Source organism: Lissotriton helveticus, chromosome 4_1, assembly GCF_964261635.1.
Source record: "Lissotriton helveticus chromosome 4_1, aLisHel1.1, whole genome shotgun sequence".
Classification (NCBI taxonomy): domain Eukaryota; kingdom Metazoa; phylum Chordata; class Amphibia; order Caudata; family Salamandridae; genus Lissotriton; species Lissotriton helveticus.
Window position 1 is genome coordinate 423,818,206 of NC_136063.1, and position 26,586 is coordinate 423,844,791.

The 26,586-nt window shown below is 42.8% G+C and overlaps 1 protein-coding gene across 1 annotated transcript in view; it reads left to right on the forward strand.

Annotated features, from left to right (window-relative positions):
• STK3 (serine/threonine kinase 3) overlaps positions 1 to 26,586 on the forward strand; it is a 968,587-nt gene that overhangs the window by 793,044 nt on the left and 148,957 nt on the right. The window contains exon 10 of the mRNA XM_078686976.1: positions 4,276 to 4,451. Coding sequence (XP_078543102.1) covers positions 4,276 to 4,451 — 176 coding nt within the window. The remainder of the gene's footprint in view (positions 1 to 4,275; positions 4,452 to 26,586) is intronic.

Consider the following 26,586-nt stretch of genomic DNA (forward strand, 5'->3'; position numbering starts at 1 on the left):
AGGACATTTTCGAAGTGCATGGCAGTGGTAGCTGAACACCTGAGGAAGAACAAAGTGTTTGTCTAACCGTACCTGGACGATTGGTTGATCAAGGCCTCCTCCTTCTCAGAAGCTCAAGCGCACTTCCAGAAGACGTGCGTTCTCTTGAACAAGCTGGGGTTGCACATCAACATGTCCAAGTCTGTCCCGACTCCGGTCCAATGCATACAGTACTTGGTAGCCTCCATCAATACGCTGTCAGCAAGCGTGTCTCCTTCGGAGGAGCGATGATTATCACTCCTTCGGAAGGCTCAGGCTCTTATGACCGCTCCATCTACAACAGTGAGGACGGTGTCTTCTCTACTGGGGTCGATGGCCTCTTGTATCTTCCTCACGCCACACGCACGGCTGCACATGAGACCATTGCAGGAGTGCTTGGAGGATCAGTGGGATCAGAGGAAAGGATCTTGGGACGACAAGATACGACTGTCTCTGCATGCTCTTCAGTCTCTGAAGTGGTGATGTTCCGCGGAGAACCTCCTCAGAGGGGTTCCCTTCCACAAGGACATTCCCACGCAGACTATAGTGACGGATGTGTCGCTCCACGGCTGGGGGGCGCTCTCCGGAGACCTACAGATTCAAGGGACGTGGTCCCCGATGGAGTCCACGTACCACATCAATTTCCTGGAACTCAGAGCTGTTCACTTGGCACTGAAGGCCTTTCATCCGTCCTTCCGGACCAACTCTTTGCTTGTTCAAACGGACAATATGACCACAATGTATTACCTCAACAAGCAGGGGGGGTCGAGATCGCGCACTCTGTCGCAGTAGGCGCAGGCGATCTGGCACTGGCTTCTAGCCAGAGGACTGACGATAACGGCTACCCATCTACCAGGTGTGCAGAATGTTCAGGCAGACGCACTGAGCAGACTGATTCAGGAAAACCACGAATGGGTCATAAACGACGGAGTACTAGGAGAAGTCTTCGCAAGGTGGGGGACTCCAGACGTAGATCTGTTCGCCACCTCCGAAAACAGCAAATGCCGAGACTTCGCCTCCAGGTACTACCAGCCGGGGACGCTGGGGAATGCGTTATGGATCAACTGGTCGAACAGCTTTCTGTACGCTTTTCCACCCATTCTCCTGATTCCGGCGGTGCTCATCAAACTGTCCGAGTCCAGGGCACGGATGATCCTGATTGCCCCGGAATGGCCCAGACAGTGGTGGTTCACGGACCTGATTCACTGGTCTCTCCTTCCTCACATAAGGTTGCCATGCAGGCCGGACCTTCTCACGAAGTTCGGGGGGCAGATGTTGCACCCCAACCTCTCGTCTTTGAGTTTGGCGGCATGGCTCCTGAGATAGTGCAATATGGCCATTTGAATGTACCAGAAGATTGCGTGGACATACTGAAGGAGGCTAAGCGACCTTCCACTAGGACTTCTTATGCTTACAAGTGGAAGAGGTTTTGCATCTGGTGCAAGTCCAAGAACTATGACCTGACGACATGTAAGGAAGATGTCATCCTTCCATATCTTCTACATCTGGCGCAGTCTGGCCTTAATGTCCATTCCATTAAGGTTCATCTGGCTGTATTGACTGCCTACAGGAAATGCCCTTCACAGACTTCCTTCTTTCAGGTCCCTGTGATCAAAGATTTTTTGGAAGGCTTGAAGAAAGTGTTCCCTCCTGTCCGGCTTCCTTCGCCTTCATGGGAATTGAATGTGGTGCTGTCCAGATTGATGAAGGAGCCTTTTGAACCTATTCATAAGGCTTCGTTGCAGCACCTGTCCTGGAAGGCGGCGTTCCTCGTGGCCATTACATCGGCCCGCAGGTTGAGTGAGATTCAGGCGTTGTGTTGCCAAGAACCTTATACTGTATTTCATGCTGCTAAGGTTGTTATGCGTACTCACCCTAAATTTCTTCCTAAAGTTATATCTGACTTTCATGTTAACCAGACCATAACTTTACCTATGTTTTTTCAGAATCCTTCCTCTCCCGCGGAAAAGTTCCTGCATTCCCTGGATGTCAGGAGGGTGTTGAAATTTTATCTGGATAAAACCAAGGATATTCGTAGGTCAGACCAATTGTTTATCAATTACGGATCAGTCAGGACGGGTCTTGCTACCTCTAAACAGTCCATCTCTAGGTGGATTGTGTCCTGTATACAATTGTGTTACCAAAAAGCTGGTAAGACCTTAGGGGGTAAACCTAAGGCTCATTCCACCAGGGGCAAAGCTGCCACGACTGCTTTGCTCCGTAATGTTCCAATTGCAGAAATCTGCAAGGCGGCCACTTGGAAGTCGGGCCATACCTTTGCTAAGCATTACTGCCTGGACACTGATGCCAGGGCAGACGCTCAGGTTGGGCAGGCTTCGCTGTGAAATCTGTTGGTACAGTAGTGGTGGTATTTCTTTTTTCTCCACCGCCGCTTTGGTGTGGGGATGGGCTTGCCATTCTATTCACTAGATTTTGACTATACACAGAGATCCCCTACTACAGAAGGAGTAGTTTCTGTCCTGTAACTCCAGTTCTGTAGTAGGGGTATCTCTGGTATAATCATAAGCGCCCGCCTCCCCGGTGGAGAGAGATATTCATGTAAGGAATGCTACAGGTCTGGCGTGTTACGCCTTCAAAAAGAACTGAAAGTAAAAGGGACCTGCAGTGCATTCTGGGATACTGGGAAGTTCTGGAAGGTTCTCTTAAAGGCACAGTATCCTGTTTTGAGCCACATAATGGCAGCCTATGGGTCTTGTCTGTCCATGTCTTCCTCTCTATCATTCCAGAGGGGTTTTGCTGTTAAAGCAAGGGAAATCTGGACAGGCTTTGCTGTTTGTGGATTTTTGGTGGAATTTCTAGTTGAAGTACTGGACAGTGTAGCCTGTGGATATAGGCTGCATTATCTGTCTTTAAATTCTCTCTTAAGTGTCTGTGCAGTTCTGCATTTTTCGACACCTTATGAGATTATTTTTGATTGCTCCGGGGTCCACGCACATGGGCGGGACTATTCACTAGATTATGACTATAACAGAGATACTCCTACTACAGAACTGGAGTTACAGGACAGAAACTACTCCTTATCACCCCAGCCCTCTGTCTGTCAGTCGGTGGTGGCGGAATCAAGGACAACAATTGTTTTCTAAGATTTGAGCCTTACTCTACCAGATTGCAGAGCAGTAGCGAGGCCCAGTCTCCACACATTTTTTAAACATTGTTAACTATAGTTTTGTCTTTGAACCAGTTTGATCACATTGTCATGTTTGTTGAGAATTTGGGCCGGAGTTCGAACCTGCGTGTTAAGGGTGTGAACTGAGCGGTTTCCAAGGAAGAGGTATGTGGGCAGGCGATTGCCAATGGAAAAGTAACAAGGCTTTGTGAATATTCACAAGTCTTCATAATGATTTTCTACACCAAATGATGCACCTAAAATTATGTCTACATGGCCAGATATCATAAGGGTACAGGAGGACAAGGGCTTTCTCCACAAGAAAAGATTTTTCCGAGCGGGAAGTTAAGATTCATTTACACTTTGTAATGAACCTGAATTCACTGTAAACTAGCAGATTTTCCAAATGCAATGTCTGTATATGTCTTAAAATGCACGATTTGGATAGATTTACGTGTGTGTACCTTCACAAATCTCTTGAAATTATTAATTTCATGACTATTATAGGCTTAACTTTGAGTCCTGGTAATCTCTCTTTGGTTGGCTCTATGGTATCTTTCCTCCATAAATGGAAGCAATTGTTGATTATTTTGAAAGCATAGTAGATAAAGTACTGCCGCTACTTGAGTTATTCAAGCACTTTAGGCCCCGCAGCTGGTAGTAGGAAAGTGCCATGCAAACATAATGCAATGCAGTAAAATGGAATGCGATTGGACACTTTGGAGAGAGGCCATGCACAAGGGAAAACTTATAATGTGATATTTTATGGCTCAGTAGTGTCTGCCTTATATTGAGGCCATTGTTAATTGTCGTTACAAAGAAGATTGTCCAATTAATTGCTGTCTTTAGTTGAAAGAGATATTCAAGTACTTTGAGGCTCTCAAGGCAATAGGGTAATGCACTATATGGATACCAAAGCAATATAATGTGATGGGACTCCATCAAGACAGCAGTGTACATTCCAATTAATTACTTTTTTCCATTATACCGGTTAATAATTGAAACACTGCCAAGTGTATGTCCCTGAGGTTTTAGACTTTAAGGACATGGCTTGTGTCAATTGTGACATGTTATGATGAAGTAATGTGACTTTCCTGGTCTCATTGTGAACCCCTTCTTTCTCTCTTCAGGGAATTCTACGTCGCCACAAGTGCAGCGGCCTTCCTTCATGGATTACTTTGACAAACAGGACCCAAAGAACAAAACTCAGGAAAACTCTAACCAGAATGTCCATGAGCAGTTTCACTTATCCAAAAATGTTTTCCCAGATAACTGGAAAGTTCCCCCTGATGGAGACTTTGACTTTGTAAGTAGTTTACATTTAGATCCACTTCGAGTTTTACTGCTCATTTTGTTTTTGTTTTGGAGAAAGCAAAAGTTGCTTCTTTCTGATGCAGAGATGAACAAGTTAAAGACTCGCAGTATAGTAACTAAAACATTTGAAGACGTTTTGAACATTTTTCCTTTATACAGATGTATTTGTACATACTACAGGTTTGACAATCTAAAGATATTAAAAATTCTGTAGTTATGATTAACTCGGACTTAACATGAAAGAACATTTTATGGATCTCTGATTACTTTGGAGTTTAATACTTTGGGTACTGTTTAAGAGTATGGTCAAAATTTTCCGAAATAATATATATGCACCTAATATAGAATGTTTGCTGAAGGGCACACCAGGCATGACCCAGAAGATTGCGGTAGGTTCAACTTAGTTTTCACTTATGGTTTTATGTAAATTCATTCCTCCATTTTTGAGACAATAAATAGAGGAATTGTAGGGATATGTCGAGTTTGTGGACTGTTAGTGATTGAAATTAAAATTGGAACTTGGTTGCAATAAAATACTTTTCTGCAGTTTGTAATTCATGAAGCAGTTTCCCTGCTCCACTAGTCTCACAATGAAAGAAATATTGCTTGTGCCACATGGCCACAAGTAATTACCAATGGCCGAGATTAATTCAAGAAATCCTCCATCATTTTTCGTATACTTTATTGTGCCGCTCTAAGTGGGACGGTTAGGCCCAGATGTAGATATCGTGCACACAGCGTCAATGGAACAAAGCTGTACCCGGCTGATGAGCCCACAACTAGGGGAACCGGTCCTGGTGAAGAAAAATAAACCTCCTAAAGGGTTCACTGATGCACCTGGTTCTTTTAACCAACAAAGAAGAGATTGGCACAGAAGCTGTAATATCTAGAACACATATTTATTAACCTCAGATGAGGGAGACTACGTCACACAGTACCCTCAGGCCACTGTAGGAGGCATTCTAAGGAGTACAGAGAACAGGGGCCTTATATATGCATAGGTTACATAGTCCGCATAAAACCAAGGGGAGGTCCTGGCACATGTAAGCATGCTTACTGACTAATATGGCTAAACATTTGCTTGCTCAACAAAGTGGCAGGGGAGACATTTCTCCTTACATCAGCAAGAATAACCTGACAGTTCTATACTAGGAGCAAGTGCATTCTAATAGCTAGACCTTTCTTACCATGTGCAAGGCTCTGGAAGAGGGAGAAAGCACATGGCAAGCACATGGCTAACTAAGATGGCTGCCAAGTACAAAATGGCTTTCAGCTCATGCTAACAGAGATCCCTGCAATCTTTAACACTGGGTTGCTTGTGTTTCGGTTCAGGGAAGACCTGGCTTGTGAGATCGGGCTGGACTATTCCAATTGGAGCAGGGTCAAGACTGAGCTGGGTCCAAACTGAGGTGACATGGTGTACAAAATAACAATGAATTGGGATGCAGCCCGAGTAATTACCAGTGTCTGAGATTAATTCAAGCAGTTCATCCATCACTTTTTGTATACGTCAGTGTGTCACATGAGGGCATCATTTTTATTCACTAACCTGGGGAGCAATTAGGGTATGCCACAAATTGATGTAAAGTGCCTATACCACTGGTAGAGTTTAAAATTATGATGCAGGGTTTATTGGATAATTAAAAGAGAATGTAGTGATTGCATCTAGGTTTAGTTCATGAACTAGTTGGTGAATCTAAACTGGAACTGAAATTCAAACTTGGCTGCCTGATGCCCGAAACATTGAACAACCAGTACAACTGAATCCTGAAAGAGACGAGAAGGCAAGTCTTAGCTGACCACATTTGAAGCCAGCGCCACCCACAGCAAAGAACTTTGCAGCGTTGTCAAGGAGTTCTTCAACTCGTCAGGGACTGAAAACACCATTAGTCCCTCCCAAGAACCCTGCAACACCCTGGCGGACTTCTTCCACAAAACATCTCACCATGTACAAAAATGTGAAACCCCAGCGCATCGCCGCTGACATCCTCAGCCTCCTCGCTCCCTGAGTCGCAACTTCTGCCCACAAGATCACCGCTTGAGACCAGCTCACCTCGCTGAGTGCCACTGACATCTTGCATTCCGGCCACCCAGGAGCACCCACGGACCCCTGTCTCCACCACATTTTCAACCACTGTAACAAGACCATCAGCAACAAGCTCACAGCCATCTTCAACAAAACTACCACCTTAGCCACCTTCCCAGATGAATGGAAACACACTGAAGTCAAACCCCTCTTCAAGAAACTGTCTGCCGACCCAGACGAGCTCAAAAGCTACCAGCCCATCTGCCTACTCCTTTTTCCCGCCAAGGTCCTCAAAAAGCCATCACTTGCCAACTCTTGGAATACTCAAGAACAACGTTCTTCTGGACGCATTCCAATCCAGATTCTGCAGAAACCACAGCACCAAAAGCACCCTAATCGCAGCCACTGATGACATCAGAACCCTCCTAGACTGGGGAGAAGTGGCTGCCCTGATAATCCTCAACCAATCAGTGACCTTCAACACTGTGCCCCACCACACCCTGACCAAGAGGCTTCATCAGATCGGAATCATAGAGGATGCCCTCAAATGGATCGCATCCTTCCTCACCAAAAGAACACAGAGAATCGGCCTTCCACCATTCACCTCAGAGCCCAAGAACATCATCATCCCACAAGGTTCATCCCTCGGCCCAACTCTGTTCATGACCTACATGACCCCACTCGCCAACATCACCAGAAACCATGGACTGAACATTATCTCATGGAGACGACACCCAGCTCATCCTCTCGCTATCCGAAGACACTTCCACCACGAGGGCCAACTTCCACCTGCTCATGTCCAGCATGCAAAACAACTGCCTCAAGCTCAACAGACAAGACTAAAGTACGTATGTTCGGGAACAACACTCTTAGTGAACGATTCCTGGTGGCCTGCTGAACAGGGAACTTCTCCCACCCCAATGGACCACACCTGGACCCTCGGAATCATCTTAGACAGCAAACTCACCATGAAGAACCAGATCAACGCAGTTTCCTCCGCCTGCTTCCTCACGCTGCGCATGCTCCGAAAGATCTTCAAATGTCTCAGTGTCCACCAGACGCACCGTTACTCAAGTCCTCGTCATCAGCCGATTGGACTATGCTATACACTATACGCAGGACTTAACACATACTTCCTGAAGAGATTGCAGACAATTCCGAACTCAGCGGCCAGACTCATCCTCTACCTCCCCCGATAAACACACATCACCCCTCACCTGAAGATACTCCACTGGCTCCCAGTCGACAAGAGATGCCAATTCAAGATTCTGACTCATGCCTACAAAGCCTTGCACAAACAAGGACCAGCCTACATCAACCACAACCTGAGCTTTCACCAACCCTCCAGACTCCTGCGATCTGCTGCCTCCTCCCTCACTCGCACTCCTGCATCTGGCGAAGTAACAGTGGAGGACGCTCCTTCTCCTACCTTGCTGCGAAGGCCTGGAACAGCCTCCCCCTCCATCTCCGGACCTCTCCCTCTCTTCAAGAGTTAAGAAGTTGACTCCACACGTGGCTGTTTAACTGAGGCCACCCGAGCAGCTTGGATCTCAGATCATGGATACCCACTCTGGTGATTAGCTGCGCTTCACAAATCCCGCTTGATTGATTGATGCACTTTTTGGCAATTTACAGTATATGAAGTACACTCATTTACAGTACATGGAGCAGGCTAAAATGGGTGACCATATTGGGAAGAGCCCCCTGTGCAACCGTCCCCCTTGCCACACCCACTGCCCTCTCCCTCAAATCTGCCTCTCCCCGAGCTTCCACTGCCAGGGCATTCACATAAAGGGTATATTCACAAAAACTGGCCTGCACCCTTCAGGTATTCAATATATTACTTAAGTCTTCTAGACAATGATCATACTATATTCAATACATCAATAGTTGTCAGTTTTCCCAAGAAAAAGTGAAAATAGGCTCTTCATTTCTGATCAATTCTTTATTCAGTTTTCTTTTTAAAATCGGATAGCCAACGCGTTTCGTCCGTTACCGAACTTCTTCAGGGCTGTATTGGCATCATAACAGTCATGATTCAAATTCTTTCGATACTGGTAATCGTCAATCAATTTTAGAATTTGTGATGAAAAAATTCCAAGGAAAAGAAATTATTCAAATATGGTCTTTCAGGCGAAGTGTAAAGCCGCAAGTAAGCGTCGTCCGTCACAGTGTGGTCATCTGGTTGGTATTTCAGTATCGATGCAGGCACTTTGGCCTTAATCCCTAATCCTTTTTGCACATAAAGGGTTTATAGTTGGGGTACCACCAGTGATCCTGTTAGGCCCACAAGAGGACCAGAAGACCTGTTTCCCTGCTCCTCCTTCAAAAATGGCCACAGCAAATAGAAGATTCTTTATGTGGGTAATAAGAGGTGTCCATTACCTGTCGGTTATGTTTTGTTACGTTATTAAAATCTTATAGAGCGCACGTACACCCAGAGGTTTCATGGCGCTAAATCTAGCGTGTACCAGGCCAGCAAGGATTATACAAGGCCCTGTGTGAATAACCACGTTTTGAGCAGCCCTCTGAAATTTAGGAGATTGTTGCAAGACCGTATCTCCAAAGGAAGGAAGTTCCAAAGTCTGGGGGCAAGAGTCGCAAACCGGCGTCCGCCCTGGCGATGTAACTTGAAGGAGGGTGTGGCAAGGAGATGGAGATTGGCGGAGCGGAGGTTGCTGTACATTGGTACAACTGTACATTGTGAAAAGAGGCTTCTATGAAACCTGCAACTCCTGATCCCCGCCGTTAATTCAGTAGCTGCCTTCCGCGCATAGTAACGCACCACCGGTGCCTCACTTGAGCCGGTGTTTTCAGGTGGGGCCCACCAGCGCTCTTTTTTGTGAACTGGCCCATATATTTAATCATTAGCCTTTAGTCCAGAAAAAGAGAGAGAAAAGCAGCAAACAAGGAAACGAATGAGGAAAAAAGAAAGACATTTTAAAACAGTGCTAAAGGGAGAAAGAACGGATGAAAAAGACCTCCCAAGAGTGAAATGTAAGGGCATGGAGGGTATAGTGGTGGATGAAAGAGACATACGAGGTGAGATGAAGGCTAGAAAACTTTGAGATTCAGCAACACTGATATTCGGAAGCGGTGTCTGCGGTCTTAGAAAAATGTATGCCTTGGCATTTATACTTTTACAAACGAGGCACTGCACAGCACTTCTTCTACTTTACGCTTATTTGTTTAATTTACCATTTCTGCTTTCTCAGTTTGAATCCCTATTGCCTGTTATAACATACGTACACCCCAATGCGAGTTTTAGGCACTAAATGGTTGTAAATAGTGTCCCAATGTACTGACCATATATACTAACACATATGCTATGCATATAGCTATATAGATCTATCTAATATATATTCAAAGAACAAACTGTTATAAACGGAGTTGGCTTATGCACAAAAAAACACTGACATTTATGAGTTAAGGTATGCAAGGTTTTGTAAATCATATCATCTCCCATGTTTTACGCCTGCTAGACTAACTTTTTTCAGTGCATTGCGCGATACATGTGGTATGGCATGCATTGTGTACGATGCATAACATAACTGGCACATTTCTGTTTTATTTCATCTTTGAATTTCTAGTTTTTTTTGTGATACACTATAAAAGGCAACGCGCAGTAGGCCCAGGCCCAACATGGAACCCTCTGAGGGTGGGCAGAGACTTCATTAGTCTGCAGTCTGCAGCAGGGATTGGTGGGAGGGGGTTCTGGAGGTGGGGTGTGTTTTTTTCCTTTTATTTACCAAATGTTGTGGCAAACAGCCATTATTTTCTTTTCTTTTACCTGACGGATTTCTCCATCTGTTCCTTTCCAAGCCACTTGTTCTGCTCTCCACCTCCCACTCCAAATTTCGTTTTCTGGGCTCCAATCTCTATTGACTTTCTGCCCCCTAGGAGGACCTACATTGGGGTAAGCCCACAATCGGACCCTCAAGCAGGGCAAGCACAAGGGTGGCGAGTGTAGTCCAGTGGCAAGACGGGCGGCCCCCCTCAACTCATTAATGTTTTTACAATATTTTCTCTACTGTGTATTAGATTTTCTACCCCTCTTGGATGAGCAGATTGCGGCTAAAAACCTCCATGACCCTCAAGGGGGCATAAACCCTGTTTAGGGCATGTGGATGGTGTATTGGCCTGATGCCAGGATGGATTAACATCGCCCCCTTTTTGAGAAAATAGTGTATCCCTGGTGCTTATCGGTGCTCTCTGCCCCTTGGGGTGGTCATATAGGGGTAAATACCCAATCTGCCACACCATAGCGGTAGAAAAGCTGTTTAATCTATTGGCCGTGCCTTGAGGGCTGCTCCTGCCTTTACAGATACCTCTGGCATGTAGTGTGTGGATCCGTCCTCCGGGATCCCCTTCCTCTGGGATCTAGTGTGTGGATCCGTCCTCAGGGATCCCCTTCCTTTGGGATCTAGTGTGTGGATCAGTACTCAGGGATCCCCTTCCTGCAGTATCTTACTTATTTATTTATTTATTTATTTGTGCGTTTTTATATAGCGCGGACTTTACCCGAAGGTGTCAGAGCGCTTCACAATAGGAACAGAACTGATACATGAGAACATTACAAGTGAACAAAATACAAAAGCAAACGTTACATTAAATGAAGCAATAATGACAATCGTGAGCCAACAAAATACAAGAGGTATTAAACGGTGCATTACAAAAGTGACAATCGTGAACCAACAAAATACAAGAGGTAGCAAACGGTGCATTACAGGAGGAAAAAGTGACGTGTCCCAGCGCCTTGGCGCCCAGCGCCTTGGCACTGACCCAGCGCCTTATAGCTCACTGCAGGTAGCGCTTACGTATTGTCTGCGCAAATACGTTTGGGACACCAACAGATAGCGGAAAATAGCACAACGCGTTATTGTAAGAAATCCCAAAAGTAGGCTTTCGCCCAGTCTTTCATACAACAGTGCATCCATTACCACCGGGACTAGAGAATCACTGAACGTACAGCCTCACCATCACCACGCAGTAGGTTTACACTTGCTAACGCCACCAAGAAAGTCCTTTGCTACAGTACATTGGGGTTCCTTTGTTTATAGTTTACACGACAGCCCAAATATCACCACGCACCTACTCCATTCAGAACTCTCATTTCCAACCCCTTGTGAGGGCACACCAAATAATGTACTAAATCTCACATTCGGAGACCTCTCGGATCCCATCATTCCAGTCCCCTGGCCCTGGGTCTATCGCAGGCCAACCTCAGATGCGTGTTTGTTATTTGGACGCAATTAAATATAAAATGAACTAGAATTCTTTATTGCGCTCTAGAAAATGAGATTAGGTGATTGAGTGCAGCCCCGTTCATTGTTTGCTGTTATTTGAGGCCTTCCTCTTCAGAACTGAGATTTGGATGAACTTCTCTAGATTTGTTTTGTGAGAAAATGGCTCCCATAAGAAATCTGGTTGTTTCTAGGCAATCATCAAGACTGGTTGTGGGCTCCTGTACTTTCATCCTCTTTTTTGGATGCGGTCGTATATGATATTTTAATTATGTTTTATCAGTTTTGGCGCAGAAAGTTTCCGAATCTTTGGCATTTATAGGTGTTAAAATGGTGACACGTGGAAGAGCTCTTTTCGTGGCTGTTGCCTAAGCTAGAAGGCTATTTGTGTCTTCAGCATTTGGTTGGTAGGTTGAAAGTCTTCAGGATTCATCTCTCATTCTTGGGTCTGTTGGCAGCCAGATATTCAAAGATCCATTGTAACCAATTCTTTGAACTCTATCTTGAGTGGACTTTGGCTCTGCCCGCGGGGGCATTTCTCACTCACCTCATTCTGTTGGCATGATTCCACCTCCTGTGGAGTACTTTCATTGCATTGCACGAAGGACTGTTCTCCTTACCAAAAGTACTCTTAATTATAACACGTTAAAGTCTTTATTTCATAGATGCTATGTTATACAAAAAGCGGTTTTTGTTGCATCAGGCATCTTTAAAGTATTTAATCGAGCCTCAAAATGCAGGCCAGGCTTCTTGCCCTTGTCAATTGCCATTACTGTTTAGGTCTCGCCTGCGATAGTACATGCACTGCATGCGCTCTCCCTTGTAAGAGATACTGTATGCAACAAAGGGCTTGCAGCCCACCCATTGTAACATTTGTTGGCTTCATTGTCACTCTTATTTGCTGCCTTCTAATTGGCCATCGTGTGCTGGAGCAATTACTGATCACTTTAGCTTGATAGCTGTCTTTTCACTGATGATGCTGGGATTGAGGTACTCATTTTATTTGTTCTTGTTCCCTGTCATTCTTCCTGAATCTATTGCCATTTGTAGCTATGTTTTACTGTGCCGCACACACTTCGAGAAGTCCTTTTATCCTTTGAAATAGATGTTTATTGTGACAACCGATGTTAGCTGCTTTTATTGTAACAACCGGTGTTACCTGTTCCAAATGTAGTTTCACTAAGACACGGACTTGGGCGCAATTGCTTTCTTTATGTGATAGAATTTTTGCCAATTGTCATATTTCTTTTCTTTTTCACTAATAGGGAAATTAACTGATTTGCTTAGAATCACAGAAGTGCTGTGCGTGACCTAACAAGCATTGGCAAAGTCAGTAGATCTTGCCTTTGAGAATATTAGCTTTGAAATTGCCTTTTGTTCATACTGTACAGCTTGGGCATTGCCGACTTTGGCAGTGATTTGTTGCCATGCTGTACAGCACTATGACTGCTATGCAACATGGCTAAAAATAACAATAAAAAACCTATAATGCATACAGGGCTAATGCGCCTTTTTGTTAAAGTGCATTAGCACTGGGTACTTAATAGCCCTTTCTTAAATTAGTTTTAGCCACACTGCAAAGCATCCACGCTGTTGTATAGTATGGCTACAAAACATTGCTAGAGCCAGCAGCTGTCATAGGCGAGACTCCTGGCTTTACCAATGCTTCTTTCTTTTAATCCCTTTACAATAGCAAAATAATCCTAGACAGTCCTGAAGCCTATGGAGTGTGCAGGTCACTTCGGGTGAAGATATGCGCTTTCAGTAAACACTTGTGAGCTGGATGTCCGCTTTAGGGCCGGTGCACAGATTGGTCAGTCAGTGTTGAGGGAATCTGTTCAAATTAAAGATTTAAAGTGGGGGGTGAGTCGTAGAATCTCATTACAACCTCAGTTGTACTGACTTTGTGTAGACTTGCTATACTTACTGTCGCCATCTGTAGCAATGACATTGATTTAGATGGAACCTGTCTTTGAGGAAACAGAAGTGAATATTGCGGTCAGTGGTCTAACAAAGGCCCCCGCTACCCCTGCAGTGCGGGAGGGGGGTACCGAGCTCCAGGGGGCCCCCCATAGCACAATACCGTGGCCTGAGCGCTCCTGAGTGAGTTGGGTAACGGGTCCTCCATGTACTTTGCAGGGGGGGGGGGGGCTCTCAAGTTTCGCTATGTCACTGATTGTGGTTGGCAGGGACCTGGTGCTTCAAGGTTCTGAATGTGCGTGAAATTCCAGACTGTCTTTTTACTTTGTGGTGTAAACTTTCCTGGAGCTGTCACTCTTGGGGAAAGGAAACATGTCCCTTGAATATAGAAGAACGGTTACAAAAGGACCATGTGCACAAGTTTTACAACTGAATGGAATTGGTTGTATTTAATTGAATGGCCCGTTCTTTTGTTGTGCTTTTAACAGCAGTCTGTTTTCAAGTAGTTGTGCTTAGAAAATGAAAACCCTAATGAACTTTATTTGAAATAGTCTTTCATGGTAAATGCAATAGTAAGTTTGACCAGTGTGCATCATGTACACACTGGCCAAACCTGCTATTGCAATGTTTGCCCCTGTTATTAACCATGGCCAAACTTACTATTGCAGTGTTTGCCCTGTTATTAACCACATCATTAATCTATATGAGAATCTCATCTATTGGGGATTCCATTTTACCTAGCCAGCTGAAAGAGGGCTTCGTAACCTCACTCAAGAAGAAAGACAATAGTTCCACCTCTGATTCATCAGACTTTTGACCAATCACGTAGCTTCCTCTTCTAGCCATACTATTAGAAAAATCTTCCATCTAGCAATTGTAAACCTTTTTAGACTGTGGTCATAGTCCATCTCCTCTCCAATGGGGTTTTGATTTATACCTAACCATGCCACAGCGAAAAAGCTATTAGGCTTCTGGGGCGACACCTTTGGCTTTATCAACAAGTTGGCAGCATCACTGTTGCTGCTTTTAGGGCTGACTGCAGCTTTTGACACTGTGGACCCCATATTCTAGTAGAGCAGTCGTCCTCGTTGGTTGGAGCCTTAGCTAAGATGACAAGTTGGTTTCATTATTTCTGAACAGTTAGGGTAGGATAAGCTGGACCTTTTCACCTCTGAACCCAGCAAGCTGGAATTTGGAGGCCTGTCGAGTTAGCCCTGGTCTCCTCTAGATTGCAATGTATACCTGTGCTCTCTTTCCACCTCTTCACTAAAAGAGAGGTGGGGGTACAATCGCACACATGACACGCGGTCTACATCAAATTTCTACTGACCACTGCCCAGACTTTTTTCCTTGAATATCTCTTAGATGATTTTCTTCCCTAGATGCAATCGAATTATCTCTGGATTAACAATATAGAGATTTGATTTTGATTTGGATTTTTGTAAAGCGCAGTCAAATACCCGCCGGCGTCTTGGCGGTAAGTAACAAGGCTGGAAGTGCGGCCACAGCTCCTATTGCCGAAAAGGCTCTGTTTTTAGAGACTTTCGAAGTCTAATAAGAGATGGAGCTGTTCTTATTTGAAGAGGGAGCAGAAACTTTTGTTATTCACCTAGTGAAATTTTTTATTTTACTTTTCTGCCTATTATTGCTTTCCGACCACCACTTGTCAGACCAATGGCGAGCAGCTGCTATAGCCACCCAAAAAAATAATATATATCTTACCTTTGCTCCTAGAAATAAATTGTGACTTAGTGGTCGGCTCCATAATTCACTTTTGGATTGATTGCGGAGATGCCTTGGCTTGTATGCTGGTTTACCACAGCTTGTTAAACAGTTGCAGAGAGTGCAGAATGTAACTCTTACAGCCATTGCACATTTGAGTATGAGGGGACGTGCCTCCACCGCTTGCACATTGATGTACTGGCAGGCAGTGGTCACCTGTATTCATTTTAAAATAGTCTGCATGGCCTTAAAATGCCTTACCAACCAGGCCCACCCTTGTAATCCGTAGAGTGTGGTCCTACCTTTAACCCCGTAGTTTGGTCATTCCGCCCATCCCATCTTACCGGCCCGTGGTTTGGAAGGCACTGTTGCCGCCCTCACTTGCTATCCAGTTCAGGAAGAAACTGAATATTAATCGTTTTATGTATACCAACAACAAACAGTTGTTTATTGTTTCGGCTGAAAGCCATATATGAAATTAATGAAATTAAATGAAATGAAATGAAAGCAAATTTATAACACGCAGACTCAGCCCGTCGGGCATCAAGGCGCCTAACCAAAAATATTTCCATGTCCCAAGAGTTGAATTACTGGTAGGCTTTCTTGAAACACCAAGTTTTTAGAGCCTTTTTAAAAAGAGGCAGAGAGGATAGGGACTTAAGTTCCAATGGAAGTACATTCCAAAGACACGGGGCAACTATGGAAAAGGCTCTTTAAGTCTTTAGTCAATCCACATAAACGAACAGTTAAATACATTAAAACTAGAGGTGGGTGAAGTATTTCACCCTGCTGTCGGAATTCACAGAGTTTTGCCCACTCCACACAGAGCGCAGAGTTCTGCAGAACTCCGTGAAATAACACGAAGCAGAGTTGTTTCTCGCGCACAGCTGGCCAACGTGAAGTTGGAGAGTAGAAAAATTGCACGAGAAGTCTCAACGCGGGCAGTCATGGCAGGTCGCAACTGCTCGCGTTGCTAAATCTGCCTCTCGTGTTGAGGAAGCTGCCGCTCAAGTAAAATTCCTACTCAAGGCGGCAGAAAGAAGCAGCGCATTCTGGCTCGATGCGTAGTGCAGTTCGCGGTGATTTTACAGTGTGGGATAAACTCCCGGCGCTAAAAATCAGTGCGACTTACCACACTCTGCCGCTCGTGGAACTCTGCGGAGTGTGGTGGAGTTTTTTCTGCACCTTGTGTAAACTCTGCCCAGGCCTAATTAAAATACAGTTGATAGCTCAAACTTGATTCATCCAATTATTAAAAGATGATACGAATCAATTAAAAGCATTAAGATTCAGTAATACACTTAGGGTTAATTCATCCAGTTATCAAATTAATCTAGATAAAAAGAGGTAAGTGACAGTCTGGAAAATAGCTTCGGTATCCATCTGGTAGCATAAGGACATGGCATTACTGCATGATTTCATGTTGTCGTCTTATTAATTGGTTTATTAAAACAAGCACCAGGAGTCGCAGTTGTGCAATCAGCGCTATATAATTGCTTTTGAGTTTTTGAACTGCATTCTACTGGTGTGGTGGCCTTCCCTGCTGAATGTTTCTGTGCTCTCCAGCATTCACATCTCCTAGTCAGCCACTGACAGCTGGGTGAGTTACTCTTCAAAAGCTGCCTTATTGTCATCTTCAGGCAGTCATATAATTATTCGTTGCTGGTAAGGCAAGAAAGCTTATTTTATTCATTTTGACTCAAAGAACGCATGCCATTTACTTCAGAGGCACAAAATGAAATTTCTAATGTATTCTTCATTGAAAAGGATGCGTCTTTTGTTATTTTTTGTAAACCGTTTGAGCTGCAAGGATTATAATAATGTGATAGATATGGAAGAGATGACATTTTTTATATCTAGAACACACTTTAAATGGAAGATTTGTTGAGGCATCTTTAACTGTTTTGTTACTTTTTTAGCAATTGGAAAGGACTGTAAATAGAAACTGGGTTTACGGCTAATACCTTTGAACTGTCTTCGTTAAGTGTAAATCATTTGCACTTAGTAAGAAGGCTTTGCATAATAAATTGTTGACTGTTAAAAAAAGACATCAATTTTTCAAAGGGATTTCATACAGTTGCTAAATCATTCATGAGTTATATAAATAATGGAACCCAAGTGAAGAAGTCTCTTTTAACTCAGGAAGAATATACTTGGTAGCTGTGCATGACAAAAATCATTGCAAATGAAACATTCAGATTTCATGTGTGTGGGTGACTCATGGCTTTCATGCCACCTCCGCTTATTTTCCCACGCACAGCTCACTCTGCTGCTGATTGAGGTGTGTGATTAAGACTGGAAATGTGACCAAGTAAAACTGCAGTCTGAGCTTTATTTTTAACCGCATGCGTGCGGGCGGAATTCCGCCCGTACGCTGGGATTTACTCATTCCCATGTTTCATGACGAGCTGGGCTCGTCATGAGCGTAGCAGGAGGCTACCTCATGACGAGCCCAGCTCGTCATGAGCGTCGAAGGGGTTAAATGATATAAAATATATGAGAGTTGTTAACTCCCTGTAAAATACTAGTTTTTTAGGTCGAGCATTGAATATCTTTTGTATATACTTTGTGGGCTCTGGAGATCAGCCCTACGGCTTGTCTACTTCCGCTTAGGGACTTTTTTTCTGTTCACCTGCCAGAATTACTTTCTGCTTGTTCAACTGCCTCTATTTAACTGTATTGCTAGAAAACGACCAGTAGGGGTTAGTAAAGTACCAGAATTGCTTTCTGCTGAGGGACTTTAATTTTTTTTTTTTTCTGGCAACTGCCTCTATTTTAACTGTTGTGATAGAAAACGACCAGCAGAGGTCAGTAAAATACCAGAATCACTTTAGCATTCTCTAGATTCCAGTCCATAGGAAAAAGTCTTCCACGAGCACCCGTAGACAATAATAATTTTTTCAAATCTTGTATTTTCAGTGATATGACCACAGAAGGCCCTGATTTTATATTAAAAAATTTTGGACTGTACCATTTCCCTCTGAAAGGCAAGATTTCTCTCCACGTGTTCCCATACCTGGTATGTCACGCAGTTTGGTGCTTCCTTTCCCTACATGTTAAAGAACAGTAGATGTTTCAGCACCCAGGCTAATGTGCTGCATAGCTAAAGACATATAAAGTCCCAAAAGTGAGACTGATTGCTTTGCAAATGCTTGTTTTAAATTACAGACGAGTTCTGTCCTCAGAGCATACTTGTAATTAGAAATGTGAAAATATTTTCTGTTCTCCAGGGAAAGTAAAATTTTGCCTGGTGACATTCCCTCATACGCCTTTTGTTGTAACTTGGCACTACTTAACCTCACCTTTGGGAAGCGCACAAGCCCTCTCTGTAATAATGAGACAACCCAGCGCTAGCCAGAACATTGAAATGAAAAAGTATTTGGGTTTTAGAACATGGTGCAATGTGGCAAATTGTTATCAGAGTATCAGAACCTACCTATAGGTGATCAGAGTTTGAGAACTTGAAGGTGATCAGAGTAGCATAACATGTAGGTGATCAGAGTATCTTAACATTTAAATACATAGAATAATGTATTAGCCTAGAGTCTGAACAAATTCAAGCTAGCAAAATATAGTGAGGCCACTTTATTCACACTTACGCACCGAAAAAGATTTTGAGAAGCAATAAAAATGTTTTCCTATGAAAAGGATATAAGGTTGCTTGCTTCTGTATGAAAGGATTTGTGAATTCAAGATTAAGTTACACTTCCCGATCCTCAATCACTAACTTGCCCAGCAGGATGAAAAGCCTCTTCCTGAGATTTTGGTTTATGCCTTTACCGATAGTCGATCTCAGCCGGCCCAGCTCTTTCGAACATCTTCCAAAAACTTGCCAATTCGTGAACTAGGAAGCAAAACGATAATATATCTCTTCATATTTTTCAGGCCGTTAAGAAATCATTGTTGTAATTTTAAAACCAATATTTTGAACAAGGACTGTTAGGGATTGAGGAGAACGCCCTAGGGTATGTGCATGTTTAGTAATGTTTCTAAAATGTGTGTTCTGCATGTTCTGTCAAGAAATGTTTTAATTCTAACAGGGAAATCCAGATGTACACGATTTCGTTGTTTAGGGATATAGGCTGCCACATACATTATATTGAATTACATGCCCCCAAATGTACGCAGAAATAATATTGCAAGTTAACTCAGAGTTCTCTGACCTTATGTTCAAGTAACTTCTCTGTGATATCTGATATTCTAGTTGAGTACACTTGATAGTTTTATATACAAAATAATTTTCACGTAGCTCCTTAACCCCTCCCATGCTGGTGACGGAACCGCTCCGTCACCAGCCTCGGTCGCGTTGTGCTGGTGACGGAGCGGTTCCGTCATGGCCTGGCCTGCGCGGCGCGTTCTATTAAGCGGGCATGGCTGTGACGGAACCGCTCCGTCACAAGCACAGCGCGCCAGAGGCTCGTGACGGAGTGGTTCTGTCACGAGCATGGGAGCACTGCGCCCCCCCCTAGCACTGCGGCAGAATTGCCGCCACAGCAAAGGGGTTAATAGGGATAATTGATGACCTTTCCACTCCACTTTTCTCTAAGAAGTAGTAGTAAAACGAGTCAGGAGATTAGACATAAGAATGTTGTAATTGACTTTGCATCATCCCGTCATTGTTACTAATTATGGTATTTAGCTTATTATGGACAGCTGCTGTGATAAGTTGCACATTTGTAATGACATCCCACAGTTATAGCTCTTAACTGCTGAAGAGAGGTGAGATAAAAGTAAAACTTTCAAACAGATAAAAGCAGTCCTTGGATCTGTGTTATAGTTAGAGGGCAGGGTCTTCATCCAAGAGTTTGTAGTGATTCAGATAGGAGGTAAGCTCTTTATTTCATATTAGCCCCTTAGACAACAGCAGGAAGGTCCTATCAGGACTCCATCCTGCCTCCAGCTGTCCCTGTCGCCTACTTAAAGCTGCAGCCCACAGACCAACATTCTATTACATCATTCACTCTCAACATTCAAATAAATAGCTCAGATATACACACCTCCCTTTCTAACAAGGCACACAATAAACAGCCATTGCCTGCAATACAAAGTTCAGGAACAATCATTCACAATTGGTCACTGTCCAACATGTCTAGTTTACACATTCATCCAACAACAACCTATTCAACTTGCCAGTATCCATACTTACACACAAAGACAACAGACAGCAGTCACAGAAACTCTTTGACCTGCTTCCCCATAGCGAATGTCAAAGAAGCAAGACAACGAGTAGGTTGTGACTGCCATTGCACAATGGTCCAAGACGTTTGTCTTGCAACGTCCTCAGACAGGAGGCCATATCACCACAAGTTTGCACACTCACAATGACACCATATACTATTTATTCATGCAGAACATATAGTTGGGGAATCCCAGGTCCATGGCAGTAAGGGCACGAAACCCACTGGCTTCTTTCAACAAACTTGTTTTCTGTTATCCTCAATTCCTCACATTCAATGTGCAAACAGCACAACACAGAAAGTTTAATCATACATTTTTCAACTCAAAACTCCCTTGACCAGACTCCAGAACAAAAACTGTTGTTTCATAACTCTCACCATGCTGCATCGTCCAAAAGGAATGTACATATTAGTCCATTCTACACATAAATGCAACCCAGCAATCCAATCACCCAGCACCCAGTCACACTAGCTGGCCATACCAATATGTGCACACGCCAGATGGAGGAAAACACCTAAATATGCACCCAGCACTGTGTCCTCTCGAAACAGCATAAAACATCAGTTGGAACATCTCCCGTAAACAATGATGACAGCCTCCAGTATGTGTAGACTTAAAGTTATGAACACTGGTTAGGCTCAAGTGCCCTCAATCGTACACACAAACAAGACAATCCCTAGTGTACTCTCCCTCCATTTCCATGCACTTGTCAAACTTTCCCATTTGTACAAAATGATGATTGGCCCAGGGCACACGTAGGTAAAACAAACATAATAGAAAATAAAGACACCCTAAGACTCAGGCTTATGTACTCTGCCTCTAGTACCAGGCACCTGTCATAATGTCCCATTCATACACAGTAACATCTGGTCCCAGAGCACTCTTAAACATAACGTGTGGCTTCAGGCCACAGCACATAGAGTACTGCAATTCCACGTTTCCTCTTCGTACAGGAAACTAGTGTTCCCCACTTTTACACACCACTGGGTACTCCCCCAAGTAATCCCATGTGACCGGATACTACTCACGCCCACTTGTGAACACCACCACATGTAATCCCGCATGCATCTTCACATGACAGGGTAGTACTCAGTCATGAATAAATTACTCTGTTTTTATCGTAGCAACCTCCATGCTGAAAGTAATCCACTCCACAGTCCACCCTATGTTTGTTGGAAGTCTCTCATCTATGTTCAACAGTCTCCTGAAGGACTCTGCTTCCTAGTCATTCATAAGTTTTTGTCATGACACTGTTTAAAAATGCAGAGTGAGTTGCTGGAGATGGATAGCGGCGTAGTTAAAAGGGCAGTCAGCAGTCCAGTATTCACTGAAGTACTTCCTGACATGCACCTTTACATTTCATCTTTAATTTCTACACACATAATCCATCCCACCCTCATACACCACCCCTCAACGAGGTTGCACTGTAGAGCACTTAAGGAGTCTGTGTAGATCAAGCACAGCAGGATGGAGCAATATGCGCTGTCTCCAGTGTTCTTTCTTATAGCATGTGCCATGTTTCTTTCCCGGCTAGACCCAAAAACAATTCACAAAAATTTGAACTGTGGGTGTATTCGATCTGTATTATTTCATAAAAGGGTGGATGTAGCGATACATCGTCTGAGTAGAAATGGGAGTTGTCCAACCAACCAGACTGAGAAGTTTGGGGAAAAAGTTATGTGGCTAGAATCTCAACTAGGTGGGAAACGAAGAAGTGAATGCCTGACAGTGCGAAACAGAAACTGGCAAAAAAGGACACATTAGACGCAGACTTTTGTGCCATATTACTCGTTCTTTGTAGTGACATGACGGATGTACAGTAACCTAAAAAGATTTGGAATGTTATACGTTGATCGATCTGATACAGTTTGTATCATGTCAGGAATGGAGTCACAAAGTAAAGCATAGAACTACTGTTTACCCTTGCCACCCCCAGGGTAAGCATTTCAGGCATCCCACTAGCCCACATACTAGAGAAGGAAGATTCCCAGCCATAATTGTGGAAGTGGAGAGGAAATCTGCTGACACAATGAAACCCTATATTGTACCAATGAATTTCCATTTCTTGTCTTCCACTTGTTACCAAGGATGAAAGGTGGAGTAATTCCATGCCGAATTCAAACCCATGTCGACTGAGCTCATTAACCCAGTAATATATAGTCCTGTAGTTCCAACATATCAAACTTATAACCTGAAGGATCCATGCTGATCTCTACACTAGGCCCTCAACTCACTGAGCTATCCTACAAGCGAAGGAAAAAGCTGCTTTTGACTCTGTATCAACAGGTGCCTAAGTCTTCTGATGTAGCAAGGCGTCTCATTTCCTTTCCGTCAACTGGGCCACATGGGTTAGGTTTGATAGGCGTGTGTTGTCTAACAGTGGGTCTGTAACTGTGTTGCAGTCTCTGAGTACTGCCAGGGCATTAATTACGGCAAATAAAATTGTGTTGAGATGAAACAGAAACCCTGTTTTTGACTTGAGGTCCCTCAACATAAGACTTAAAAATATTATATAGCACACATTTGAATCGTAATTTTTAGATCTATGTAGTCGTGTCACGTTTTTGGGTCTGAGCTTCAGAGAAGTAAACATCCCTCACCTAATGCTGCTTCCTGTTTGGTGTGTCGTTTCACCATCTAGTGATTGCTACTATTGCTTTGGATGAAGTGCATTTTCGGAAGCTTGCAGGGGCTTTTTAATGAAGTCAGAAGGCTCCCCACACTAAAAGCATCACATATATTTCTAGCAAAAGTATACTTGTAGTGTGGGCTACATATGTATGGAAATGAGCTATTATATTTGTCAAGGCCTGTTTTTAACAAAAATATAGTTTACATGTAAAAAACAAAGGTCTATGAAAAATACAAACCAAATGATCTTATTTAAAAATTACTTCGTATGATACTGCATGTAGATATTTTTCTTAATCTTACTTCAGGTGAACATTTGTTTAATATTTGAATTGTATTTTGATATTTTATTTTTTTTAAGTTTGAGTTTATTGAAAAAACAAAACAGATGAGAAGTGAAGAAACAGTTAAAATGATAAAACCGTACAAGTTATATGATAAAATATAAAATGGTGAAAGAATTGTAGAATAATGAAGAAAATAAGGGAAGAATACAATCAGATTATGCAATAGAAACAACATCGGAAGCATAACAATACTTAATGAATTGAAAAAAGTTATACAATACATTAATCAAAAGACAATTGGTAATCAGTTAGAGAAATGGGAAAAGGCAATGGGGGATTCAAGGTGGTTTCTGTACTTCATCTGATCTAGTCTTAGAGGTAGTGGTTGAGGAAGCAACTAAAGATAAGTAATTGGCCATGGGGAGCCAAAGGAGATCCCTTTTAATTGCCAGGGAAATGGGAGACACATACTTAGTGTCAAGCCGATGGTGGAAACAAACCGCATTCCACCAAGAGCGAAAAGTGACATTGTTAGCCTGTTTCCAATTGGAAGTTATGAGGTGAAAGGCAATAGCTATCAAAAGGTCCAGGAGCTTATATTGCTGTGAAGATTGAGTCCAGTGAGGAGAGAGAGTACCCAGGAAGATGTGAATAAAGGAAAAAGGAATTTGGACTTTAAATATTTTCTGAATTTGGGACCAAACAAGTTTCCAAAACTGGTGTATAGGAGGGCATTCAAATAGCATATGTTTTAAATCAGCAGTAGAGCACGAGCAAGACCAGCAAGAAGAGGAAGTGTCTGGTGCAAAAGTCGATAGAATCAAAGGTGTAAATAACATCCAATTATAAATGAAAAAAAAGGGTTTGCATGGTATTAGCGGTTCTAGAGGTCTTATGTATCTTTGACCAAATCTTGTCCCAAAGAGGAACAGGCCAATCTTGCGAAAAACCAGTTTCCCATGCTATCTCAACCTTAGTTTTGGATCTATCTAAGGAAAGTTGAAAGGATTTATAGAGAAAAGAAGCAGAGGGAGAGTGCTCTAATGCAGACGACACCGTTTGAGATATAGTAGACATATCATTAGTAAGGGGTAAGGATTGCAGATATTAAACAAGAATGGGACAAAGCAAATTTTACAGTGAGCAAAAAGACGAAGGTAAGGAGAATTGAGTTTGAAGATCAGAAAAGGAAAGAGGTTGATTATTAGAAAGAAGTTGAGAAATCCATCGCAGGCCTTTGGAATACCAAGACTTCCAGTATATGGAGCGATTATGGATCTGGAGAAGCTTATTGTGCCAAATAGGCTGTAGATGAGTGGAATTGATAGAAAGGTAAGAGAAGGACATAAAAGGAAGAAGGAGATTACGAGAGTGGGAAATAACAGGATTGCGAAGAGAAGTCATATTGGATGTAAAGGATAGGATTTCTCGGAACTCAAAGGGAGTAAGAAATGAAGATTCTATTTTGAGCCAAAGAGGAGGATAAAAAGTAAAATCATTATTAATCCAACAGACTGCCTGTTTCAAGGAGAAAGCGCGATAAGTTTTAAAATCCGGGAATCGAAGTCCACCATTAGATTTATCCTTCTCCAAGGCAGCGAGAGCTATATGAGAACGTTTACCTTGCCACAAGAATTTAAGTAGAGTAGAATCCATCCTCTTAAAATAATAGGCAGGTATATGGATAGGAATCATAGAGATAGTATATAATATAAGTGGCGATAATATAATTTTAATTGAGTCGAGACGGCCCCACCAAGATAAAAAGAGAGGGTTCCATCGAGCAATGGCAGCGCTCTATTTTTTGGTTATATAATCAAAGTTTATTTTAAGAGTATCAGACAAGAGAGGAGCGAACCAAATTCCCAAGTATTTGATCTTAGACGGTTGCCAAGAGAAACCAGAATGTTCAAAAAGGTGTTTTTGGCATAGGGAATTCAAAGGTAAAATTTCACACTTGTCAACGTTAAGACGATACCCAGAAACTTTAGAAAAGGAAGACACCTGTTGAAGGAAGAAAGGAAGCGAGGATTGAGGATCAGAACAGTATAAAAGAATATCGTCAGCGTAAACAGAAAGCTTAACTTGTTGGGAGCCAAAATAAAAACCAGAAATATTATCATCTTGTCGAATCTTAGTGAGAAAGGGTTCTAAAGCTAAAACAAATAATAAAGGGGACAGCAGACAACCTTGTCTGACACCTCTATGCAGTGAAAAATAATCTGAAGTCATACCGTTAACAAAAATTGACGCCTGAGGACCAGAGTAAAGTAAGGAGATAAAGGTTAGGAATTTAGGCGGAAAACCAGCCCATTTTAGAGCATTGAACATAAAGTCCCATCCAATCCTATCGAATGCTTTCTCAGCATCCAATGAGATAGCAGCCAGAGGATGATTTAGTGAAGAGGCTTTACTTAGAACATTAAAAAAGACTTTTGAGTTATCAGAGGAAAGCCTTCCTTTAACAAAGCCTGATTGTTCTGGACCAATTAAATCATGTAAAAGAGGATCCATCTTAAGAGCTAGAATCTTGGCAAAGATCTTATAATCAGTATTTACCAAAGAAATAGGACGATAGTTCTTGCGTAAAGAATGATCTTTTTCTTCCTTAGGGATTAAACAAATCAAGGCTTCTTGAAATGTACCACGTGAAGAGCCTGAATCAAGAAAAGAGTGAAATAGTAGTAGAAGATTTGGTAAGAGAAGTGAAGTGAAGCGAAGTGATTGTAAAATTCAATGGTAAACCCATCAGGGCCAGGAGCTTTCCCGCGTCGTGGAACCGAAACAGCATGAGAAATTTGTGCGAGCGAGATGTCAGTTTCTAAGGATCTAAAATCAACGTGATTGGATGGAGGTGAGGGTATAGATTGAAAGTAGGAAAGAAGATCGGCCGAATCCGGAATAGTTTCAGGAGTATATAGATTTTTGTAGAAAGCGACAAATTCATTTAGAATATCTTTGTCTTGAAATAAAGATACACCGGTAGGTCCTTGTATGGATTCAATTTTCGTTCGTTCCTTTCGTACTTTTAAATAGTTGGCTAATATTTTCCCCATTTTATTCTGACCACCATAATAACAGGAGTTACATTTTAATAAAAAGTTTGAGGCAGCTTCAGTG